The sequence below is a fragment of the Nesoenas mayeri genome (assembly GCF_963082525.1).
Source record: "Nesoenas mayeri genome assembly, chromosome: 10".
NCBI lineage: Eukaryota > Metazoa > Chordata > Aves > Columbiformes > Columbidae > Nesoenas > Nesoenas mayeri.
Window position 1 is genome coordinate 20,976,618 of NC_137560.1, and position 24,966 is coordinate 21,001,583.

Consider the following 24,966-nt stretch of genomic DNA (forward strand, 5'->3'; position numbering starts at 1 on the left):
ATGAAAGGTGAGGAAGTTCGGCAGAGGAAAAAAGAGGGCAGGACTAGGAATGGCGAGCGATCCAGGCACAAAGCAAAGAGCAAGGGTAAACACAGAGAGAACCGACTTGGCAGTCAGGAGGCAGAGGATGTCCCTTCGCCGGCACAGCAGAAGCTGGTGGCTGAGGGGAAAGCGGCCATGGCAAAGTCACGGGAAGAGTCAGCTGTCGCGATTTGCCTGCAAGTGCTTCTGCCATACCTCCTAGCTGGGCTTGGCATGGTCTTGGCAGGCATGGTTTTGGATTACGTTCAGGTAAGGGAAAGGATCTGATCTACCTGGAATGGGATAGCTGGGGGACTTTTCTTCAAAGGCTGGGGATTTGTTTTGGGGATAGCAAAGTAAAGGAGGGTTTGCAGCAGTTTCATATGCCAACACGCCCTTCAAAGTCAGCTATTATATACTTTCGTGCAGCTCTCAGGAGATAGTGCGTGCTGTTTATCTGGGCCATTTAATCCTCGGGAGATAAAAGATAAAATTATACCAAAGAGCACATGAAGGACCTGAGGTATCTATGTAGGAAGGCACAGTCCTGTGCAAAGATCTCACTTTGCTCCTGGGACAAGGGTTGTTGACTTCCAGCCCCAAGGAGTGTGGTGGCATAGTGCTTTCCTGCAGTATATGCAGCTTTAGCACTTCTGGATGTAGCCCTGGAAAGTCCTGCATCCTCTGTTTCATTGCACAGGGAGCCAGCCAGCCCAGCTCTGTTAATGCTTCGTACAACCAGCTCAGCCTGGCCTGGTCACCACATCCTTTTCTAAGGCCTTGCAGCAGATGACTCAAATTCTCAGGTCTTCTTTCAATCCCATCTGATTCTGTGCCAGCCAGGATGGGACCTTTCTTCTGGTGGTGCAGCAATACACAGCCTCAAGGTAGTGGTGAGCACCTAATGTTCACAGTATGTTCACAGTATGTTCTGGATTGGAAGGGACCTCAAAGATCATCTAGTCCAATCCCCCTGCTGGAGCAGGAACGCCTAAGTGAGGTTGCACAGGAACATGTCCAGGTGGGTCTTGAATGTCTCCAGAGAAGGAGACTCCACAACCCCCCTGGGCAGCCTGTTCCAGTGCTCTGTCACCCTTACTGAGAAGAAGTTTCTTCTCAAATTTAAGTGGAACCTCTTGTGTTCCAGCTTGATCCCATTGCCCCTTGTCCTATCATTGTTTGCCAACGAGAAGAGCCTGGCTCCATCCTCATGGCACTCACCTTTTATATATTTATAAACATTAATTTCAGACAGTTTAAAGCTGCAGTTAGTTTCCAGGTTATAAATTGCTCTGTCTTTGCACTCTAGGTGACTCTCACTATTGTGTGCCTTTTTGTTAACCCTTGTTATTTGTCTAGCTGGCTCTTGGGTCAGACTGCCCTGGTCTATCTGATGCAGTGACACTGACACTACTGTGCTTGCACTGACAGCTTTCACAAATCTGGAGCTTTGTTCTTCTGCTGTTAGCCTTGGGCTGATCTCCCTGAGCGTGAAGAGCTAGAAAGGCTTATGAGTGACACAGTATCCTTAACTGACCTTAGCATGTACTCAATAACCAGCAATATCTAGTCAGATCAGAAAACACCAAGGCAAATCCAGAACCTGGTGGCAAAGTACTTTTTGGATCCATAAATGTCATTCTGAGAGTCTTGAGCAGCCACTTTTACTTTTCAGACTGTTCAGAGCTGTCCATTCCTATGAATTTCTGACGTGAAATGCGTGTTACCTCTTACTGTGAGATATTAAAGTGTGAAATAAGTTGGAGATGGGTTTATGATGCTGGAAGGTTGCTTTTCTTTCAATATTCTTCCCTTAGAGTATTTTTTTTTCTGGGAAGGACTGGGCCACTAATATAAACAGAATGCAAAGCAAACCTCCTACCACTCTGAAATTGCCAAAGTCTGCTTTCTGTTTTATGCAAATAAAGAGCTTTCACGTTAGTGCTTAGAGCCTGGGCAATAACCAATGCAACATCTCATAGCAAAAGCAGACCTTTAGCAGTTAGCACAGTGACTTTTTGTGCATGATGATGAACCACTGGAGCATGTCTCATCATGGACTTGCTGCTTCTAGGAGCTGCCCTTCCTTTCTAAGCCAGTTCTGGCCTCTGCTGCTGTTTCTGTGGGGCAACAGGAGATGCTGCGAGGCTTTGGGACACAGATGCTCTCCATCTGCTTGCTCTCAGTCTCTCAGCATAAGCTTTTTTCTCTGTTCTTTCCTAAAGCAGGGAAGAAAGGAGTGAGGTTAAAAACCAGGAGAAATACACAGCCTGATGTGACAGACAGGTAGCAGAGTCAGGGGTGATAGCACTCCAACAACTAGGATTTGTGGTCCCTGAAAAGCATCATCCTCCCACGGACCTAAGGTGTCCAAATTGTGCTGTCTGTTGCTAATGCTGGAGTAAGAGCACTCACTGGTATCTCTATCCCTTCTTTACAGGGATGATAAGATACATCTAAAACTGTATTCTTTGACACTTGTCATCATTCTGTTCTTTTTTGTTGTACTGTGGCAGCAGATGGAAGCCCTAGGTCAGGGTCATGGCCCACCAAAGAGGCTGTTTGTGCTTTGGCTCCTCCAGGTCAATGCTACCTGTTGGATGGTTTGCAAGCACAGGGATACGGTGTATTTGCGAGCAGAGAAGGGCAGCAGGGTACCTGCCTGGGTTTTACCATGATGAGTGGGGCAGCCATGAGGTGTTTTTAGGGATTTTCCCCAGCTAGTTATAATCTTTTTCCTGCTGTTCAGCAGTGCTCTCTTTCTTCTCAAACCTGACGCATCTCTTTGAGGACAATTGTGGTATATCCCTTTGCCAGGAAAATATGATGCATCTCTTTGCTGACAAATATGGTGCAGATTTTTATCAGAGGCTCCTTAAATGCATAATGAAATGATCCAGTGTACACACACAGGTCACCTGAACCAATTACCTTCTCTGCATACTGACTCATCGGTTGAGGGCTTTTTATGGTGCTTGCTTAGAAACAGAGAGAGCTGAAGCGTGATAGAACTCATAAACCCTGCAGGCTGATGCTTTAGTACAGGATGTCTTGCTACTGTGTTTGTTAATGGCATTTGAGTCATTCAGGCTTATTAATATTTCCTTTACATTAATGTTTCTTCCTCTTGGCAATCCAGTTGGCAGATATAATGACGTATAGGACTAGGTACACACATTATCAGATCTTTGAAAACTCATGGTAGTTATTCAGAGATTGTCCTTTATTTCCTTGAAGCCTCTGTGAGTTCCTAACCAGAACTGCACCCTCATGCTATCACTTCTCAGTTCCTGGCTGGCATAAAGAGGTTGGTCATGTGTAGTTATTACAGGGGTTTTATTAACCTTCCTCTTCCAGCTGTTGTGAGCTTTTTATTTTTCCCAGTTAGATTAGCTGAAAAGTTCTCCCGTTAGCTGTAGCTAACCGGACCATTGTCACACCAAGCCAGCTGGGAGTGGAGAAGCTTCGGGAGCTGGACCAAAATACCGACCTAGAAAGGAGCGAAGGACAGAGTCTCCCACCTGCAGCTAGGCCTGGTTTTCCACCCCGCCACGCTTGCGGAAAGATCCGTTGTGCCTTCTCAGCCCGTTAGGCTTCGTGCTTTGGCTTGGGTGAATCCAGACCAAAAGAAACATGCTGTCCAAATGGCTGAGAGCTTCCTCAGTTCCCTGCTTGTCTGCAAGGCAAAAGCATGTCTTGTTCTGTCCAGCCCTACCAGTGCATTTAAGCTCCAAGCTGGGGACCCTGTCACAAGGACAGAGTCCACAAGCCATTAATCTTTATGTCTCTCTGAAAAGAGTGTCAGAGAAGGGGTTGACAGGTACAAAAAGTGTTAGTAAGGCAATGTAATTTAGGCATTGAATTTGAACTAGACTGAGAAACCTGAGTGTTTCGTGTCTACCAATGAATACTTGCTTTGACTTGTTTACCTTCACTGGGACATGGCTGGATTTGAACCTGTGGTTGAACAGGGGAAAAGCTCAGTTGCTGATGTGCTAAACTGATCCCATGACCTTCCATCCAAAATTGTGCTTTTAAAGCTGTTTGATCCTTTGGTCCAATTATTTTGCCCAAATTAATTATCAAGAAGGATCCCCAAAAGAATACCCTGACTCCCTTCCCTGCATGCCTGACTTTGAGATGAAGAATACAATTCACTGAGCAGGATACGAATTCTTGGGCTGTATGTGGCCGTGATGCATCTCTGTTTCTTGAGCTATTGTCAGTTGTTTGACCAGGGAGAACCTGGGGTGAGACCCCCTCTCTCAAACACAGAATTTGCCTGGCAATGTGCAGAAGCAGAGTGTTTCTCTTTAGGGTAGCAAGGAGACCAGCTCACAGCATGGAAACTTCACCCTTTCTCTCTCTCGCCTGCCGTGTAGTGAGATTACGGAGCTACCTTAAATAAGCTCTCGCTATGACTCTTATCTTGGCCTTTGCAAACTAGCAGAAAGTTGAAGTGATGACAGCAGATAAGGGTGTTCACTTTTGAAGCTTATTGGCTGGTTCTCTGGATTTTTTTTTTCCCCTGAAAGCCAGTCATTCAGAGGTACAGCTGGCACAGAGATCCTTGCATCCCATGGAGACCACGGAGGGGAGGAGAGGGGCTGGGGTCTAGCAGGACAGATCTTCTCTCACCAACCGGCCGAGCTGTGTCACTTGCCTGGGGATGAGACCTGCGTGATATCGTCAGCTGGGAGAAACGTGGCCTCATGTTTTCCTTGACCTTTCTTCACCTTGAAGGAGAGCAAAACGGATCCTGGTTGTTAACTCCCCACCTCCTCGGCCTTGGGACAGTGAGAAAAGTTCAACGTTGCTTATGGTGGGAGTAAGGAAAGTGGGGCCGGTTCACAGCAGGCTTACATATTAAACCATCGTATCAAAGGCGAGCTGCGGTCTGACAAGAAATGTAACCTGAGGAGAAAGGACACTAGTGCCTTTGAGCATGCTGAGGGATTCTTGCATGACCTGTCACTCTTTCAGTGCTGTAGCCTGAGCAGGTCTTACTGGTTTTTATCGAGGTGGTGGGAGCTGAATGGGGCGTGGGCTTATTTCTATTCGTCCACAGACACCTCCGCAATCTTCGTTTCTCTTTTTTAATTCCCCCCTGGATATAACTCGGAGAAATAGTGTCCGTCAAGTTTCCTGCCACCTGGGCTCAACCCAGCTGAATCCGTTTTGGAGGATACCCTTGCTGCAGCCCTCTGGACGTGCTCCTAGGAGGAGGAGAAGCTGAAGCAATTTGGCATCGTTGCTATAGTTTGAGGAAAAACATTCTTTTGACTTTGGAGAGAGCTACCAGGAGGATCTGTTTGATGTCCTGATCTCCCCCACTTTGCCCTGCTGAGCATGGGGTAATGGTGTTTGACCATGGTGGTCACCCAGTTACAATTGGAACTGTGCTTCCATGGCAAGAAGTTGAGAGGTTTCACCTGCAAGTTGACCAGGTCAGCCAGTGGATTTCTCCCAGAGACTTCGTTCTCCATTGCCTCCCAGATTTTCGTGCCTTTCCTTCTGGCTGGCTTGGGCATGGTGGCTGCCGGCCTCTTGATGGATGTTTTTCAAGTAGGTACATCTGTTTAGGCAACTTTATCGTGAGAGGGTGGGCTACTTCACTGACCTTGAGCATTTGTGTGGTTTTGTTTTTAAAGTGTGTGGTCCTGGCAGCCAGTCAGCCAGATGGCTGTCGGCTTCTCCTCTGCTAGAGAGACACTATCAACCTTCTTTAGATCAGCACACGGGCTCCTTGTAAAGTGGGATAGTGGCTTTTAGACAGGCTGCCTAATGCTGCCCTCAATGCACTAGGCTGGGCGCTCCCTGTGCTGCATCTACCTAAACACTTGGGTTATGACTGGCATGAAGAAACTGGGGTCAGACTGTGGCATATTCCTGTGTTGCATGGTATTATTTCTTTCCTTCAAGAATTGCTGATAAGATGATCTAGGTCAGGGTTGATATTAACCACCTGTCTCACTTAGAGGCAAGTTTATGCTTTCATTTCTTTGCAAACAACCTAATGTAATCTTTGTTCTAGAAGGCATTTAGATACTGTGGTGAGCGGCATGCCAGCATAAAAAGATTAGCATTGCCTACAAACTGAGTGCTTCTTGGCCAGATTCTGAGGGGGGTGTAAATTTGGAACAACTTCCATTGATTTCCAAGGAGTGCTGCTGGATTTACACCATTGTGCCCACAACCAGAATCTATCCTGTGTGTGTTTCCTTTGTACCAGTGGCACAAATAGAAATGCAAAATTTAATCTAGTTTGGGTATCTCATGCCAGTGGATTTACAAATCAAAAGGCTGGCAGAGTTTCCAAAGGATATGTCCTGCACTCTGAGCTCATTGGATTCTCTGGCATTAGTACCACAGCAGGAGCTAAAAATGGATACTTGAGTGTTTGGAAAGACAATACCTCGCTGTTTTTTCTTGTATTGGAAGAAACAAAGAAGGCAGAGACTTGAATTAAAGGGAAGACGAGGAATATCAAAGAAGGGTTAACTGGAGCGGCACACGCTGTTGCTATGCTGTGTTTGTCATCTCCACCTTGTGCTGTGCTTAGATACAGACCTGTCTTGCAGCATTACAGAAGTTCTCAAACTACCCAAGATGTTATGTTAATAGTTAGCAGTTATCTTTGGCCAGGTATCTCAGAGGAGGATAAAGACATAGTATATAGCCAGTCCATACCCTTGGCAGGTGAATAGGTCTTTGTCTAAAAGGAATCAAACGCACTTGCTAAGAATCGAGCTTTGTTCAACAGTGTAATTGTATCCGAACTGGTGGGAAACACAAACCATGTAAACCCACATTGCACGTGTCCTTTAAATACCAGAGTGCAGTCTACGTTGTGTATTTGTTCACTAGACACTTAGAGATGGGGTCATGCATGAAGCACAATAATAGGAAGTGTATTTTTTGGTGAAGGTGTTTCTAACTGACTTGAAATAGAAACTGTCAGTGGGTTCAGCTCCCAGAGGAGGGAGCTGGTGCATTGAGAGTCACAACTGGCAAAGGGGAGGTGTTAGTGAGGTGAGCTGCCATGATAGCTGCAACCCCCTATTTAAAAACAAAACCAGTGGCTGGAACAGTCCAGAGATCTTAACCTTTAAAAGTCTGGATTATTCTTCTGTGCTTTTTTGTCTTTGAGCTGCTTATTTTCTGCTTTTCTTCCTGCAAGCGTGAGAGCTGGAAACTTACAGTCCTGCCCAACTAAAAGTGGTACCTGGGCTCTCCAGAAGACACATATTGGTAATCACGAGGGCTCACACTGCTGAAACTACAGGTTTTTCTAGTCAAGGAGTCTGTGATTTGCCCGTTTTTCAGGGGATGGTCTGACTGAGAAACATTTTTCCGTGTTTGTAGTTTGCAAAACATTCTTAGGAAACTGTGTCTGCCTTTGACAGGGAGATAAACAGGCAAGCTCAAGGATGGTGTCTAGAGCACACATGTGAGTTTAACAGTGCTACCCTTGTTTTATCATATACAAAATATCTTGAAATAATGTGGCTCTATGCTGGGAGTCCAGCTGGACCTCTTGTTTGCAGGGCTGGTGGTGTTGTATACAGGAGAACAAAGTGGAGATTGCTTGTTTGTGTCCTATCAAACTTTTCAGGATATTAGCAGTTTCTGATCTGCCCTGGGATGAAACCAAGAGTTGTTCATGTTACTGTTGTCTAGCACAATTGACTCTAAGGCTCAAATCTGGGTCTCTCATACTGTAATAAAAGGATGCCCAAGGAAACACCAGTGTGCCATCTTCTCCTCTCGCTTGTGCAGACGATGCAGTCTTTCCTAAGGGCTGGTAGCACCACACGGGTCTTTTCCTGCTGGACATTTCTGCTTCCTTGGCCAGCTGGTTGACCTGGATTCTGGGCTGGCTGGCATTGCTGGAGACCTTGCAGGCCCTGCCAGTGTTTGGCCCACTCTTTTGCAGCGAGTCGAAGAATCAGATTGAAGCTGCACGATCAGATTTCAAACCAGAGAATTCAGGAGGAAAGTTTCCCTTTCATTTTCCCCTTCCACACCGCCGCAGTGGGACACAGTCCAAATAAAAGTCGCAGATATATGGTATGCCTGTCCTTTTTTGATAAAAGCCTATGAGATGATTAGCACTGAAAAAGGATTTTGAATTGGCTTGCGTTTTGTAGTCCAGGATTTTTTGATCTCTATTGACTTGTTCAGGGGAATGAAAACCTCGGAGGTTTCTCAGCTACTGCTATGGCAGGATGAATGCCCTGGAGAGGTAACGGGACATGGTTGGGACTTTGAAGACAGTGTAAGGAGGGACAGCGGGGTGGACTGCGGCTGGGGACACTGTCATAGGACATCATAGCATCTGCTCCTCTGGAGGACCTCATGCTGACACAGGAACAAGTTGCTGTGGATCACGGGGTAACCAAGTTTCCACAGAGCTGAGCATTAGGGCTGCAACTCCGTTATGGGGACATGGTGTGAGGAAGAGTCTTTCTGGCTGAGTGTCCCTGTGTGGGTTTGCAGTGCTGCAGGCAATGTTTCTGTTCCTTCAGACTTAATCCTACTGTCGTCATTCAGGCAGCTCCTGCGCTGTCACGTTCACCTGCTCCTGTGCAAGGCAATGGCACAGGCATCGTGTTTATTCTGTATTTCTGCAGTCTCTAACACAATGGAGTCCTGGCTACCACAGTATAAATCATTATGAATCTGTCCTTAGGCTCTTGGTGAGTCACTAATGAGACTCAAATGGAGGCAATTAAGTCAGCTTTTTTATTAGTAAAGCTGTGTGATTATTAATTGTTCAAAGCCTTTCAGTGTAATTATATGTGAGGCAGAGTCCCAAAAAATCATACTTCATACGCTGAAACTTCTGTTATGATGGCTCGAGACCTGCAAAAGGTAACATGCACAGATAAAACATGAAAACCAAACAAGCAACCAAACAAATAGTTCGGTTTTTTTGTTACTTTTTATTTATGGCTTTTTATGTGCAAAATATGCAAGGTCTTAAATATGAGTGTTTGCACATCTGTGTCTTTTAAATGATTTGGTTTTTTACAGTGTGACTATAAAGTCTGTTTTTTCTTCTCTTTCTTTTGAAGGTGTCGAAGATGTGTTTGGATCTTTAATCTTAATTAAAGAGAGAGGAGAGAGGGGAATTTGAATCTTTAAAAGAGGTGTCTGCCCCTAGATTTTCTCAGGTTTTTAAGTTCCATGTTAGCAAATTCAAACAAAACTGTAGTGCGTCAAATAGGGTGACTGTTCTCATGTTGTCTGTTATTTACTCAAGAGTAACCTCAGCATTTTGAAACGTGTTTGTTTCCAGGTCACCACTGCCAGGAAATGTGCCTTTTTACGTTGATAATAACGTTTTGCCTGTTATCTGCACCTCTGGCGTGTCCTGCGCTGCGTGCTCAGGGCTGTCGCTCCTCCTGACGCAGAATGGAGCTCTGAGGTCTCCCCAGCCGACAGCCACCCCGCTGCCTTTCCCAAAGGAAAGAAAACACCCCATATATATATTTCCCAGCAGCCTGACAGCTGAACGCGTCGACATTTACCAAGTCTGTCCAACCTCCTGGATTTTCAGGTTTACAGAATCCCAGTGGATGCAGAGAAGGCGGGCAGGGACCTGTTTGCTTCATCCTCTAGTGCCAGAATTTTGCACTGTCACACAATACTAGCCAGTGACAAGTTAGAATTAGCGAACAAGTTGATCCTTCACGCGACGTGTAGCTAAACTATGGAAATTATTGCCACAGGTTGGCACATGGGTTGGAAAGGGGAGATTGGATGAGTCCCTGAAAGATAAATCCTTTGAACACTCATGTGTAGAAACACCAGCCCTGCAGCTCAGTACCCTGTGACAGACAGTCATAGGCTGGGAAATACACAGGAGACTTATCCCATCTACTTGTCGTACTTGTAGATTGTTGTTTTATACACCTGAATTGGACTACTGGTGGAGCTAAGGATAGGTTAGATGGACCTTTGGTCTGACTCATTGGAGATGCTTCTTTTTTTCTTGTATTCTGCTCTTAGATGTGGAGCTTGTTGGTTTTACTTCAGGGTGAGCTGCTCCATTCTGTGATTTCATCCTATTGTGAGCCTCTCTGACTACAATGGGACTTTGCCAACATCGTTGAATGCACAGGAGGTGAATGAATTATGTTCCAAGGCGCTGTATGGTAGATGAAATAGAGAAGACATGTTAATCAACAAAGTTTTTTACGGTTTCAGATGATTTCTAGTGTTGCAGCTGATTCAACAGCTTCATACAGTTCAGCTTCAGAGGAGCAACAATAATCAAGATACTGGCCCAGCAGTTCAGGCTTATGGGATATCTTAATTCAAAATCCTTTTTCCAGCTGTGCTGGCAGCATGCTTGGTAACAGGAAGATTTGGGAACTGCCTGTGGAGAAAAGATACAAAAGTCTCCTTCCCTCCCACCACCAGTCTTAGATGCTTAGAAGTTGGGTAAAAAAAAGACAGACGCAACTTTTTGTTCTTAGATCGTTTCCAGATCTTTGTGTTTGTTCTTAGGAGTCTGGATAGCGATAGGTGTTCCTGTATCTGTTGTCAGTACAAAGGATGGAGAGCACGCTGTATTTCGTTTGGCTTGCGAACTAATTATTTTTCATGTTGTTCTTGGCCGATGCTAAAGGCACATTTTAATTTGTGGCTTTCCAAAATCTTCTGCTGCCCTCAGGAAGAAGGTTCATTCCTTGTTAGGATAGTGCTTTGCTGTGCATGAAATCAGAAGGAATATTGCAAGCTAGAAATTGCTTTGCTCCCAAAACGCAGCCAGGCCAGGGCAGCATCTGCCCCCATGTGTAAATCAGACACCTGTAGAGCAGGTGGCGAGATGGGAACCCATTCATCTTTGAAGTAACATCTTAACAAACTGAGGTCATTGCCTTTGTTCTGTTCCAGCACTGGGATGTGTTTCGGACAATTACAGAAGTTTTTATCCTGGTTCCTGCCTTGGTTGGCCTGAAGGGTAATCTCGAGATGACACTGGCATCCAGGCTCTCCACTGCTGTGAGTGTTAACAAGGTGGTTTGTGTGTGTGAGGATGGTGGGGATTAGCAGGAGACATCAGGAAATTCTGCTTTTATATAACCACACTGTGTGTATGAGCTGTGCCCTTTTCTGCTAAGTAGAAACTAGTGGTGTGTGAGTGTTAAAATAATGTGTGTGTCCTCATTTTGTAACTGGAACAGAGAATTTCCATCTGTGCTTTGAAGGTGAATTAATCCCTGGGTGGCCAGTTGCTGATATCTGGGGCCCTGTGACACATGAAGGAGACAAAGCCAGGGCTCCACAGCTGTCAGCTTCAGTTTTGGATTGCTTTGCGGTGGATATTGGCCCTTGAGAGACCCAGGGCTTCCCAGCAATCCCACCTTGGGAGGACACCAAGGCTCCTTGGGACCTGCAGTAGCTTTTGCTACTCTGGATTTGATCTCTCCTATCCCCATAAGCAGTTCTGTTTATTTTGGGCTGTTTGTATTGCACATCTTGGGAGAAACTGGTGCTTAACTGAGTGATTTAGGAGGAACAAAAGAGGAAAAATGGTTTAATTTTTTCAGTTTTGGGTCTATGTGGGATGTGCGGGTTGTGCCCACTCCACTTGCAGCTGGGTGCTCTGCAATGCCTCTGCAATACCTATAGTACCTCCATGTGAGCCTCTCATGTCCCCGGGACGCTGGGTCAGAGCACAATGGAGATGTGTCAAAAAGGAAATGCAGGGAAGGCTGGGAGATGCTGACCTGTGCTCGCTTCTCTCTGGCTTTAGTGACCTCTTTCCCACAGGGACCAGGTGAAACTGCCTTCAACAGCTGCTCCATTCCACAGGAACAGGTTTTCAGGGTGTCTCTCTTGGCTCCTAGGCTAACACCGGACAGATGGATGATGCCCAGAAGCAATGGAAAATGGCCACCTGCAATTTAGCCCTTATCCAGGTGAGTCGCTTCAGCTGGGAGAGCAAAAAGGCTCTTTTCCAGTGCTGCAGCCCCACAGCATCTGTTCCCAGCAGCGTTGGATATGGAGCTGCTAATTTGGGGCAGGTGCTCTCAACAGAGCCAAGCAGAGCCCAGGACTTGATCTCCAATAAAGCTCTGTGTGGCCTCAGAGCTTGCAGTTTAGCTGCAAAACACATCTAGACATTCATTGCCTTTGTGGACAAGCTGAAAAAATGAAAACCCCTCCTTTTGCAGGGGGAGCTCCAGCACAATCCCTGTTTCACAACAGCCCCTAAATAAAGCCTGTCGTTTACTGGCAGTGTTTGGGCATCAGCCTTGTGCAGGAAAGGAGAAATGTGCCTCTTGTAGCTATTTCTGCCTGTTAAAACCCAGCAACCAGCCTAGCGGTTGCACATGGCAAGGCTACAGGGCTTGCGACATGTTTTTGTGCTTCCCCTTATCGCCTTCCACAGCTTTCAGCTTGCTAGGAGTGCTGTGTTGATGAGGAGCCCATTTTTGTGTTGACCGGGGCTATACATTTGCTGATGGACTCATTGTCCTTTGCTGAAATGTTATCTGCCCTTTGCAGGCCTCTAGACTTTTTCTCCACATTTTGTTGGGATCCTTTACAGGGATGCTTCTTAAATCCATAAGCACTCAGCATCCCTGCAAGGCTTTGCCCTCCTAGCTGTGTGGCAACGCTGCACTCGCGTGGAGCCGCGAGTGCCTGGGAGCAGGGGCAGATGGCTGCTCACCAGCTGTCTTTTGGCCCCCAGGTCCAGGCCACCGTGGTGGGACTTCTGGCTGCTGTTGCTGCTGTGATCCTGGGAGCCATCTCCAAGGGCTCGGTGGAGCTGAGCCAGGCTGCCGTGCTGTGTGCCAGCAGCGTGACCACGGCCTTCATAGCTGCACTTTCTCTCGGTGAGTTGTCTTCCTTCCTCACATTAAACGTGCAGCACTGGGCTGTGGAAAAAAACTATCCCTTCTGCCAGGGAAGCCCAGCTGACATCCCTTTGGTCTGGCACAGGGAGGAGAGGTGCAGGGAGAATTAGTCTTGTTTTGGCTGCTTTCACCCCCTCTGCATCCTGCCTTTGCTTCTCTTCTTGCATGATCTGTTGTTCGCTGGGCTCTTGGCATCCACGGCAGCGATCAAAATGTCCCACTTCACCTGACACATGGAAAATGCCACATGCTATGCGTGGGTGTACACACACTCCTTCTCCATTTGTGTTGGGTGACGCATTGGCCATCAACACTGGCCCTTTCCTAGGGGAGAGTGAGCTGACACCCTGCCCAGAGCAGGGTTGTTATGAATCTGGTAGCAGACGGCTCCAGAGCACGCTGGAGATGGACTCATGTCACCTGGTACCCTGCGGAGGATCATGAGCAGCACTGTGGCTTCCCTGCAGGAACTCTGAGCCAGGTTCTCCACAGCCCTGGCTGTTCCCCGTGCAATGGAAACATGATGGGGTGGACAGGTACTAGCTGCTCTGTGTTGCTTGGAGATGATCAGTTTGTAAATCTGCCATACGAGGGCAGCATGACACCCTGAATAGAGAGGGCTGGCAGAGTTGGATACAGCAGGTTTTCTAAATGAAAGGGATAAGTTAGAGCAAGTGCATATCCTGAAGCTGGAGTCAAAGGGTGATTGTAGATGCCTTTGATGGAAAACATGGGAAGATGCAGTTGTTAAGAGAGAAAAACAGCAGCGCAGCTTTCATTAAACCCTTCCCTTCAATCTCCCTGCTCGGCGTGATACAGGGAGGCTTTGCTGCTGTACCAGCCCAGGCTTTCAGGGGGCATTAGTTTCTTCCCTGGACATGGCCACAGGCAGCCTCTGTGTGGGTGTGCACAATGGGAAGCTGCTGGTTTTATGACCAGGGAGGGAAGCGTGGGTGTCTGGGAGGGTTTTTATAGAGAATGCCATGTTGTCTGAGGATGCGTTTCTGTAAAAGGGATGTTGTAGCAGGGAAGGTGCACACGTGGCATTTCTTAGGGGGGAGCCAGTGCTCCTGTGCACGCTTGGCTTGGTGGGCCTGGGTGAACAGGCACAGAGAGTTGTGAGCTGGAGAGAGACACCATTTCTCAGGTTTCCTTTGTAATGCGCTGCCAGCCATAGAAGGACTTGGAAGAGATGTCATGTGTCTTGTCTCAAGGCTGCCCTTGCAGCAGGGTTTATTCCAGGTCGCTTTTCCACAGGCCTTTTGAAAGATCTGATGGCCAAGGGATTTCTACATGTTCATCAGAGTTTGGCGTTTGTCCTTCTTAACTTAGCTGGTCAAGCAAAACTCCCCTCTTTTCCAACAATGCTGGAAAGCAGCTGAATTTTCCAGGTGCAGCTCAAAGCACAGGGGAAGAGAGGTGATGTGTGTCACCTCCATAACCCTTCCACTCTGGAGCTGCTCACAGCATCAATGTATATCCTGTGCAATTTAAAGCAGCCCCAAAGACTCCTGGATGCGAGGGATCAGTCTGATGGCCGGCCCAAAGGCTAATTCAGGGTACTGTAAGGAAGCTGAATCCTTCTTGGTGGTTCAAACTCAGAGAAATTTTGGTCTAATATGGAAAATATCTTTGTGCTGTGGAATCTAGAGCAGGAGATGGCACCAGGGGGCTGCCTCATGCCTGCTGTGTGCTTATCTCTGAGTGTGCTCCGTGCCTGGTCCTGCTTCAAGGCAGCAAAGATTAGGCTGCTCAGGAGGGAGCTTCTACATTTGGGCTGCCTGCTGGTATCTCCTTTGATCCCTGGAATTTGCTCGTGTGCCTCTGGGCCCTTGGTGCAGTTCAGAAGGGCAGAGTCATGCCCTTCAGGCTGGTGAAAGCAAGAGGATAAATTCCTGGGGATGTCCGATCTCCGGCTGTGTGATACTGCTTTGGGCAATGGGCTTCTCGCTTTTCGCAGAACCCGCATTGCTCTGGGAATCGCAACAGCAGTTTGGAGGTGAAATGCAGCAGGGTGCATTCTCTGATGCCTGCTCTCTGTCTTCTCTAGGTCTGGTGATGATTGGAGTGATCATCGGAGCAAGGAAAGTTGGGATCAATCCAGACAATGTCGCCACACCCATAGCAGCAAGCCTGGGAGACTTGATAACCCTTTCGCTGCTGGCGGGAATCAGCAGCACACTCTTCAAATACATAGGTACAGTGTTTCACGGGGATTTGCAGCTCAGCAAGGGAGGGACCAATCCTGGTGAAATTGTTGCAAGGTGCTTAAGCCATTTCTGGGGTGTTTCAGAATGGAGGCTGTCATGCCACCGCAGTAGAAAAATGACCAAAGAGGTTTTTTCTAGGCTCTCTTTTAGTAGCAAACTGGAAGGCACAGCCTAAGAAACACAACTGGGCTTTGGCAAAGAAATCACCATAGTGTGTTGCATAGCTTTGGAACAGAAGGCTGACACATGTGACACTGACTCTGTTCCTGCATTTGTCGCTAGCCAAGCATAACCACTTTCTGTGCATGGGTAATAGCAGGTCCTTCCTCACAAAGTTATTCCAGGGTTTTGGCATTTGTAAAATGTTCTTGTATCTTCTCATGTGGAGAGTCATGAATGAACGAGGTATCGTCTTGGAGGGAGGGAGGCAGGGCTGCATTGTTTGATGCTCACAGGACTCTTGAGTAGCAGTTGTGGCTGCAGTTTTAGCTGTGCTGATGGTTGGCAAAGACTTGGGTACCTGTTCACACCGAAAAGCTCAAAACACGTTCAGCTTGGTGATATATGCCTGATTGCTGCTTGTAAAGTGCTTGGCTATTTACCATGAGGCTAACCTAGAACAGAAATAGGAAAACAAGAAGATCCAGCAAACTCAATGCCATTTGAAACCCAAACTGTTAGTTCAGACTGTGAGCAGAAGCAGCGAGGCAGCTGTTGTCAGTTTGCATAACTCGTTCCATATGCCAGCAAGTGAGGAAGCGGAGGAGCACATGTTGCAGGGAGAGGCCCACAAATCACTTTGGTCCAGCCCTCCATGAGCTTCAGAGGTGCATTTTTTTTAATAGGCTTTTTCCATTACGCCATCACACCTGCTTCTGTAAAGTTAGTTGGTCTCTCAGTCGCTACGTCTCTGATAATATCTTCCAAGGAACATATGCCAGAACCACATGAGAACCTCTATGATTATGAGCAGAGACCGTCTGGGATGTTTTCAGAGCAGTTTAAATAGCCCTTTGAGATGGAAAATGCTCAGTACACAAACACCCAGTCATTGAGAGCATGAAGTGAAGCAGGGAGGAGGAAGGCACTGTTGATGCTGGTTGAATAAGTCCATTTCCCTCCCCAGTGTGTTGTAAGGGCCAGGCCATGCTGTGGTAAGTTCTGAGTCCTATCAAAATGTCTCAGTCAAAACCACCGGTGCATCTGTAAAGTTTGGAGTACTGTGTGCCACCTGATGCAGCACCATCTCCTGTGGAATACCCTTTTGCCAGTGAAGATTTTCAGTTCTTTAAAAATCAACCCTGTTCCTTCCCAGTTCTGGGCAGTGGAGATACCAACTGGGTTACAGCTTGTTTATGGGCTCTGTGCGGGGGAATGTTGCAGAACTGGAATGAGGAGACTGAAGTCCATTCATCCTACCAGGAATCTTTCTGTGGGATTTCATAAGGTTTGATAGACTCCAGTGCTCTGTGTCTGCATTATTTAAGAAGGAATTAATTGCCCAAAACAACAAGGAGTGGAGGTGGGAGATCCAGTACAGCAACTAAGTCTTGTCATACAACCCATCTGTGTGAAATGACTTCAGGTGGTAAAGTGCCCTGACAAAACAGCAGCTATTTACACCCAGAAGTGGTTGCATTTCAGTGCTGACTAAAGCTGCGTGTAAAGCGTGCACCTCTTTGTGTGAGAGCCCTTGCTTCATGGAACACATCATCGCATCAGTGCCATCTCATCCAGGTAGCCTGAGGCTCCCGTAATGTCATTTTGAAAAATGCAAACTTTGAGCCTGCTTCATCTCCCAGATTACCTGCAAAATCTGCATTACAACCCGCTGGCTTTGGCCCCAACACAGAGACCAGATGGAGAGCTTTGTTGAAGAAGCATTTTTATATCAAAAGGGTTGGCATCGTCCCCATTGCTTCAAGGTGTTTCTCATGCTTCTGAGTCATGTTTATTTTCTTCTAGTGCTGCACGTCTACTTATTTTTTAATTCCTTTGCTTTCAAAGGTCACTTCAAGGTTATGCCCCTACTGAATGGAAAAAGCACTTAATGGAAACACATGTAAGCTTGCACGAAAGAAACCCTGGATCTTAACTGGCTTATATATGCAAGAGAGCATTTGTTCCTACAGAGCAGACCAGCTGCTCAGCAATTCTGCTAGCTTGTCACCAAAAGTTCCTATTACCTTTTGTTTTAGGTGAAGGCGTGAGGTGTCTGTCGCAAGTGTGATACATCTTGCACACAGGAGTTTCCCCCTTGCCCTGCTGTTTGATTTGTACCCTAAAGCCAGAAATCTTGTAACTTTTTGTCTTGCTTAGTTGGAGGCGGAATTGGAGAGTTGCTCATCTTCAAATATAACTTGCTTTGAATCCTGCTGGTTTTCCAATAACATCCTCTAGCAGGGAGTTTCAGGGGTTAATGATGGATTTCTGCGGTGGAGTGAGGTGGTTGTGTGGGGAATATCTTGGTTCATGTGGTTTTTCTGCTAACATAACTCAGCCTGAGGGAGAGCCCTGCTGCCTTTCTTCCAGACTTGGTACAATATGATTTTGGCAGCCTGTGAAGCCAGGGACATTTAATTCAAAATTTCTTTTCCTTGCCAGATATGAAATACCTTTCTCCTCTGATCTGTGTTGTCTTCATTGTCATGATCCCCCTCTGGGTTGCTATCGCCAAGCAAAGTCCTTCCCTTGCCGAAGTCCTGAAGTCTGGATGGCAGCCGGTCATTGTTGCAATGAGCATCAGCAGGTAAACTGAGGAACTGCTCCTGAGCCCACACGCGTGTGCACGCTGCAGAGGGACAACACGCTCCTTTAGAAACCCATCAAAAGCGAGACTGGAAGGGCCAGCAGAAAGGTATTTTTCCAGAGCTTCTCAGCTCTTGGTGGGCCTGCAATAGGCTGTGAGATAGCAGATAAAGAGCCCCCAAAATGGCTGGAAATGCACATCTGTCATCATTTTAAGTCTCACTCTCACATCCATGCACTGTGTGGGTGCAAGCCAGGAAGCCAAAAAGGGAGATGAAGACCATTACAACTAGTTAAACATCAACCCGATTTTAATCCAGCTCTAAAGACAGAAAACCAGTGAATGTAGAGCCAGGTAGTTCATTCTACCTGCACTTCATCTTTCAGACCTAACTGAGATCTGGGACAGAATTAAAAAAACTGCTAAGACCAGTATAGAAATGTAGCAAAACTTTTGGGAAGGATGATAAAGTTTCCTTGGATATTATCAGTTTCACTCAAGGGTGGGCAAAGAGGCCTCCCTGATCTCATTATGCCAATAACAAAAACTGTAATGTGATCTGTTTGTGAAAACTGAGCTGTAAAAGGAGTAAATGGGGGACAGTCCAGCCCTGGCGATGGGGAAGAAGCAGTAACTCATCTCAGTGTGCTGTTTGCACAGTGTAGGAATTGCTTTGGGAAGGGAGGTTGATCCTCATTGCCTGTTCTTTTTTAACAGCATCGGTGGGCTCATCTTGGACAAAACTGTAACTGATCCAAACTTTGAAGGCATGGCCGTTTTCACACCTGTGATTAACGGTAGGTTGGGCAGGGGGGTTATATACATCCTTTATTTATACGTCCCCTCCTCCCCAAGGGTTATGGTATCCACTGTTGCCCCTGCACAGGGGTTTGTGTTCAAGTCCCTGCTCCCATCATGAGTGGAAGTGAAGCTACTGGTCCCCATTACATCTCTACTTGTATCTTGAAGTGTCTTTGGAGCAAAATACAGGCAGGGCTGAAAAATACTGGCAGAGCTGTGGGAAAGGTTAACAGCATCTGATAGTTGTCTCTGAGAGCTACGTTGACACCTTTCATTTCATAACATCAAGCCTACTAAGGATGTCACAATAAATCTATTTTCCCTGTCTCTCTCCACTTAGCAATTTGAGCTGTGCAATCATCCTCTATGCAGATTGATGATAAATTTATTAAGATTATAGGTGTGTGTGTATATATATTAAAAGATTATATATAAGCATTTTTAATATATATATCAGTATCTCATGTGTGTATGTTTGTATTTGTTTGAAACCTCACAGTACTTTATACACACACACCAGTACAAACTGCTGGGGATCCTGGCATCACTGAGGATCCACTGGGTTATTTTTCTGCTATTTCAATATTCTTGCAGGCCAGGCTCATTCCAGGGGAAGCCCACGATCCTAGGGCAGGCTTGGCCTGATGCAATCCTCAAAACGTGGTGTCCTCTTGCATTGTCAGAGGGTGTCACCCAGCTGTCACCTTACCAGATCTGCATAAAGGCAGCCACCTTGCTGACAGACTCTTTCCAGCATGGTTACTCAATGGGCCTGATTAGGAGAGTACGTCAACAGCAATTGAGTTGAACAATGATTGACCCAGACTTCGCTGTGTGGGGGCAGGTGATCGGTTTGGCAGAGCTGGTGGCAGTTTCACAGTGCTCTGGGTCTGCACAGGTAGTTCTTCACTTGGCAGGTGTAGGGGAGTCCTGCAGAGTGGCAGCGCATGATTCAGAAAGCTCTTATTTGTCCTGCGTTGAGTTAGTCTTAATAGAATACTTTCACTTTGATTCTGCTCTGGCAAATCTCACATGTAATGATGGAGCGTTTCCTTCTTCGAGGAAGGGAAAACATGAGAAGCCTGTAGGATGTGGCTTGCAGTTACCTTTTCTGTGGCATTTCTACTCTCAGGGTGGTGGAGATTGGCTCCATAGATCGTCATCCCTCTGTTTTCTGCTGGAAAACATAGCTGCTTTTTCATGCTTGCTAGAATTAATCAGTTTGGAAGGAATTAATTGCCTTTTAATTATCTAACGTATTTGGGCTCTGATTCATTCTCACATGATTCCTTTTCATTTAACGAGTGTGTTAGGTGCCTTCAGACAGACATATAATCACTCTCTGTGATGTTTGTTGTCTTTTAAACAATAATGTCTCTCTGGGTGAATAAATCCAAGAAGTGGCCATGAGCAGCATCTCCCGTTGCCTCTGCTGCTTTCCCAGGTGTTACTCCCAGACTGTGTCAAACCAGGTGCAGTTACATCATCTGCAGAGGCCACGTGGCATTTACAGCTGGCGCTGGGAAGCAAGGGAACATGTTTCCTATAAAGCAGTCAGAAGGAGACGATCACTAGAGCCTTCCTTTTATGAGCTGTTCCTGCCAAGCGAACAGCACGTCATCACCATGACATGTGGGGTCAGGTTTTCTCTTCTTCTCACTGCTGCTCCCGATGAGCTTGTAAGTGAATGCAGATGGACTCACCTTGGGCTGGGTTTTAGGCTGATGCTTCCTGCTACAGTGAAGGTTTTTTACAGGTTTACTCTGTTTTGTCCTCACAGGTGTTGGAGGGAATCTGGTCGCCATCCAGGCCAGCCGTATTTCCACATTCCTGCACTTCTGGAGCATGCCTGGAGTTTTGCCGTACAAGATGAGGCAGAATTGGCCCAACCCATGCACCACATTCTTCTCATCAGGTAGACCTTGAACCCTTGGTGTCCATGTCTCAAGGCCTGTCATCACAGATAGCTCCTTTATCAAGCCTGGTTGACAAAGGACTAGGTGGGTTTTAAAGCCAGAACTCCCTTTCCCCCTTACAGGGAAGATGCTCATGTTGGAGAGGAAGCATCTTTGCAGTGGGCAGCTTGAAAAATAAGCTTGTGGTGTAGTTGCTCACTGGTGTGCAAAGAAACTGGCCTTCAGGGAGCACTAAAGAAAGTAATTGAAAAAGGATCTCAGATTTGATCTAATAGAAAGTCATTTTAACCATTGCCAGCCTAGAGCCATCACTTGTGGACAGAGGAGTGAACCTTGCTGAAAATCAGCAGTACCTCCGTCTTCTGCAATGGATAAAGCGAAGCATCTACAAAACTGTGTTTGGGCCTGTTTTCTTTTTAGATTCCATATTCCTCTTGATTTTCCCTGCTAGGCTGGGAGTTACTGCTAAAGCAAACTAAAAACTGGGAAGGTGGGTTGCAGCAAGGCAGAGCAGAAGCAGTGGGAGGCAGAGAGCAGCTGAGAGGGGTGTTTGGAAGAAGAGTGGATCAGCGTGGAGCTCGTCTTTGGCACGTAGTTTCAGTGCTAGGCAAAGCTGCTGAGTTGATGACTGCAGATGCTCCAGATTGCTGCGTGATCTAGAAAAGGCATTAGCAATGTGGTTGGTGGGAGGGGACAGCCCCAAGTCTATGTACCAGCATGAAAATACGCAGCTGTATCCTGTCATCCCCGCACCATCTGCAGCCGCTGTCATTGCTGTTTCTGTCCTCCACAGAGGTGAATTCCAAGTCAGCCCGAGTCCTGTTCCTCCTGGTTGTCCCAGGGCACCTGGTGTTCCTCTACACCATCCATCTGCTGCAGGGAGGCCACACGTCTCTGTCCTTCACCTTTGTGATGTTCTATCTGACTGCTGCTTTGCTGCAGGTAAACCCCGAACTCTCAGCCAAAAGGAGTCTCGCAGATAACATGAAAACAAAGCAGTCCTCAGGCTAAACAGGAGTCATGGTAAAACTTCTAGCATCTGCCCACGTTTCCAGTCATTTCAGGCACGCTTCCTACCCAGCATCATGTATCTTCTGTGGGTCCAATCCTACTTCACCCAAATTACCAGGGTCTGGTTTCCCACATTGAGCATGGCTGCTGTCAAGGGTGAGTGAGGGGTCAGGTGAGATGAAGAAGTTATCATGGTCCGCTGAGCAGCAATATGTGTGCGGAGACACACTTAGCGAGGAGATGTCTCTTGCTGTCTCTCTTGTTTTAAAGTGTTCACTCCTTGAGTTCCTAAATCCCAAGTATTTCTAGACTGTCACTGGTCGTCCCAGTAAGGTGCAAGTGAGAGGCTGTGAAACCCAGCCAGCAGGTTTCCTCACTCATTTTGAAAACCAGTTTCACATATCATGCTAAAGACCCAGGGATCCCTCTCAGCAGGGTCGTATGGGTCAAAAGCAAAGGGAGAACCCAGGCCTGAGAAGTTAATCTTCAAAAGTAAAAGTTCTGGGTAGACAATGGGCAGTTCACCCCGTTTTTTCTGCCTGTTCCCCTTTCACTGATTTGCCTGCCCTGTAAACTTTGTTGTCTCACCCAGAAATGCGTGCGGCTGTTGCTTGAACTCCCAGAGGCTCTAAGTTCACTTGCCCTTTTAAATCAGTGATTCATTAATTTGAGGGTGAGGTAGCTGACTTCTTCCTTTGCCTTACAAGCAGCCTCGTGTCTGCGGGTGAATTCCTTGCATGTGTAAACAATCGTCTTTTCTCGACCTTTGCACAGCCCTGAGCCCAGCAGCACAGCCATAGTTGTAAAGGAAAACATTTCTTCTTCTCTCTATGCACAGAGGTAACTCCTCAACCAGAGCCAAGCGTGAAAATACGCAGAATAAATGACAATGTAAAGAGCAGAATCCCAGCAACACCGCTGACCCCGAAAGTTTCCCATGGAGGCCAGCAGAGGAGAATATGCTCAGCCTGGTTCTTTCTTCCTCTCCATTATACTTTGTAAAGAAAGACAGAAAGAAAGAGAGGGGGAAGTTTGGGTCAGCTGGAGGAAGCCCAGAGAGAAAGATCAGAGGCCTAGAAAACATGACCTAGGAGGAATGATTGAATGGACTGGGGTTAGCTAGTCCAAAGAAGAGAGGCTTGAGAAAAAGCTGGTTAACAGCCTTTAAAGGACCAAGTTTCTGTATGGAGGCACAGAATAACATTTTCTCCGTGGTTGCTAGGGATGAAACATGAAATCAGGGGTTTCAAATGGCAGAAGGTAGATTTATATTAGTTCTTGGGAAAAACAAGAACAGAAAAAAACCAAACAAACGAACAAACAAAAAACCCAAAGCCGTAGGACTGATTGCTTAGAGTGTGGCATCTCCATCTTTTGGGGGTGGATTAGCAAAGGTTAAACAAACAACCTTCAGGAAAGATGTGGGCATAATTTGATCCTGTATCGAGGCAGAGGAAAACCCGTTGAGTTTCCATGCAGTTTTAGTTTCTGCAATTCTGTTATTTAATTTATGTCCTACATCTCTCCTCCTCCCTCTTCCCCCCACGCAACTTGCAGTTTTCACCTTTAGAAATGCTGCCTCTGGCTTTGGTTCCTGTTGTGCTGCCATTTCCCATGGAGGGACCACAGATGTGGGGTGCAAACTCTCTCTTCCTTCTTAATTCAATTAACTAGACAGCCTTTAATCTTTAACCGAAGTATTTTTTCCTCCATCTGTTTATCAGAATCAGGAATGAAATAGGAATTAAAAGAAATCACAACAAAGATTTAAAAACTGTTGAGATGAAAAAAGAAAAGAAATTATTTTGTCTTTTTTTTTATATGTCAGTGCTGCTTGGGATAACTTTGATGTAAAAACTGCCTCAAACTCCAGTTGTCCACTGAGACTTTTAAGAAAAGCGAAGTAGATGTGATCTGAATTTCTAATGGAAAGGAAAGAAGGATAAAGAGAAAAAAATCTGGCTACCAGCTTATCCCGTGGGGCCGCCTGCATATTCACAGCAGCCCTGTTTCTGCTGGAGTGAATGGGTGTGCTCCCATTCATGGCGTGGCAAGTGGGAACTGTAGCTTGGAGAGATGCTTTTGGTGCGGCCGGGGTCCCATTGTGTGCTGTGTGATGCTGGTTGGCAGTCCAGGTGTGGCCCCCAAGCGTGTGGCCGTGGCACCGTGGGCGATGCAGCACCCGAGAGTCTGAACCAACTACACCCATCCCAGCAGCTCCATCCCGCAGAGAAACAGTGATTTCCGTCTGTTGTTTTCTTGCCTCTGCCCAGGTGGGAATCCTGCTCTACGTGGCTGACCTAATTGTGCGCCTGATGTGGAGGAAGGCGCTGGACCCCGATAATTTCTCCATCCCCTACCTCACTGCCCTGGGCGACCTCCTGGGCACCGGATTCCTGGCCGTCTGTTTCCGCCTGGTCTGGCTCGTCCACGGCGCAGACATGAACCTGGGCAACTGAGAGACCAAGTGCTGCTCCGCGTCATTCGTGCGACACGGTGCTTTCCTCTGGGACAACGGGGTACCCTGGTGATGAGTGCTGGGTCACCCGGCTGGATTAGGCCCCCCCCTGCTGCCCCTGCGCCCCATCTCTCCACCGTGCCTTACAGCTGGGCTTGCCCACCCTGAGGAATCAGCACCCACAGACTTGCACCCTCGCAAGTCAGCAAGCCGTTTTGAAGCAGTGCCCGCTGCTCACAACTGCGCCCGACAAACAAGGCGTTAAGGAGCGTTTGGGCCATTTGTAATGAATGAGCATTTTGATGGGTTTCAAGCACCGACAGCCTGCGAGGCTGCTCCAAAGCCGAGGTCACTGCATCCGATCCTGCAAGAGGATGTCACAACCTCTCCATCGGACTCTGACTTTCCATCAGGAGAAGTTCTTTATTCACCCCCTTTTCTCTCCTGTCACATCCCTGCACGAGGGCAGCAACCAGGTCTTTAAACTTGTCTCCATCGCTCAGACAACTCAGGATCTGACGCAGTGAGCTCCTCGCTGGCTTGTGCCCAGCAGGAGGTTATCTAGGGATACCACCCACCTGTGCTGGCAGCATCACTGCTGTCTGACCAACAGGCTGGATTGATTGCATTTTCGGCATAGGAAGGTTTGTTTTTACGGTTTATGGAACGTCCAGTAGCTAAAATGTTTATAGAAACAACACGCACAAATAAAGTGGTTAAAAAAAAAAAAAAGGTAATGCTGTAGATTTGGGGTGTTTTTTTCTTGCCATGGCTCTGCCTGTTTCTAGTATGAGCTTGTCAGGTAGAACTTCTTGCTCACTTCTTTCTCACTCATTCATGGTTGGACAGGATAGTTTTAACAGGGCTTCAGGAAAATCAGTGTTTCCTAACCAGGAGTAGCCTTCTGCAGCCCATATGTTTCAGG

General features: G+C 46.9%; 1 protein-coding gene across 1 annotated transcript; it reads left to right on the plus strand.

Moving 5' to 3' along the window:
- SLC41A3 (solute carrier family 41 member 3) lies at positions 1-24,042 on the plus strand (the record flags this gene model as incomplete). The annotated part of the gene is made up of 10 exons (XM_080350780.1): positions 1-291; positions 10,927-11,034; positions 11,883-11,954; positions 12,731-12,875; positions 14,947-15,093; positions 17,711-17,855; positions 18,573-18,652; positions 20,437-20,571; positions 21,366-21,514; positions 23,857-24,042. 10 exons carry the CDS (start codon positions 1-3, stop codon positions 24,040-24,042), a joined length of 1,458 nt encoding a protein of 485 aa, XP_080206906.1.
- Between the last annotated feature and the right edge of the window lie 924 nt (positions 24,043-24,966).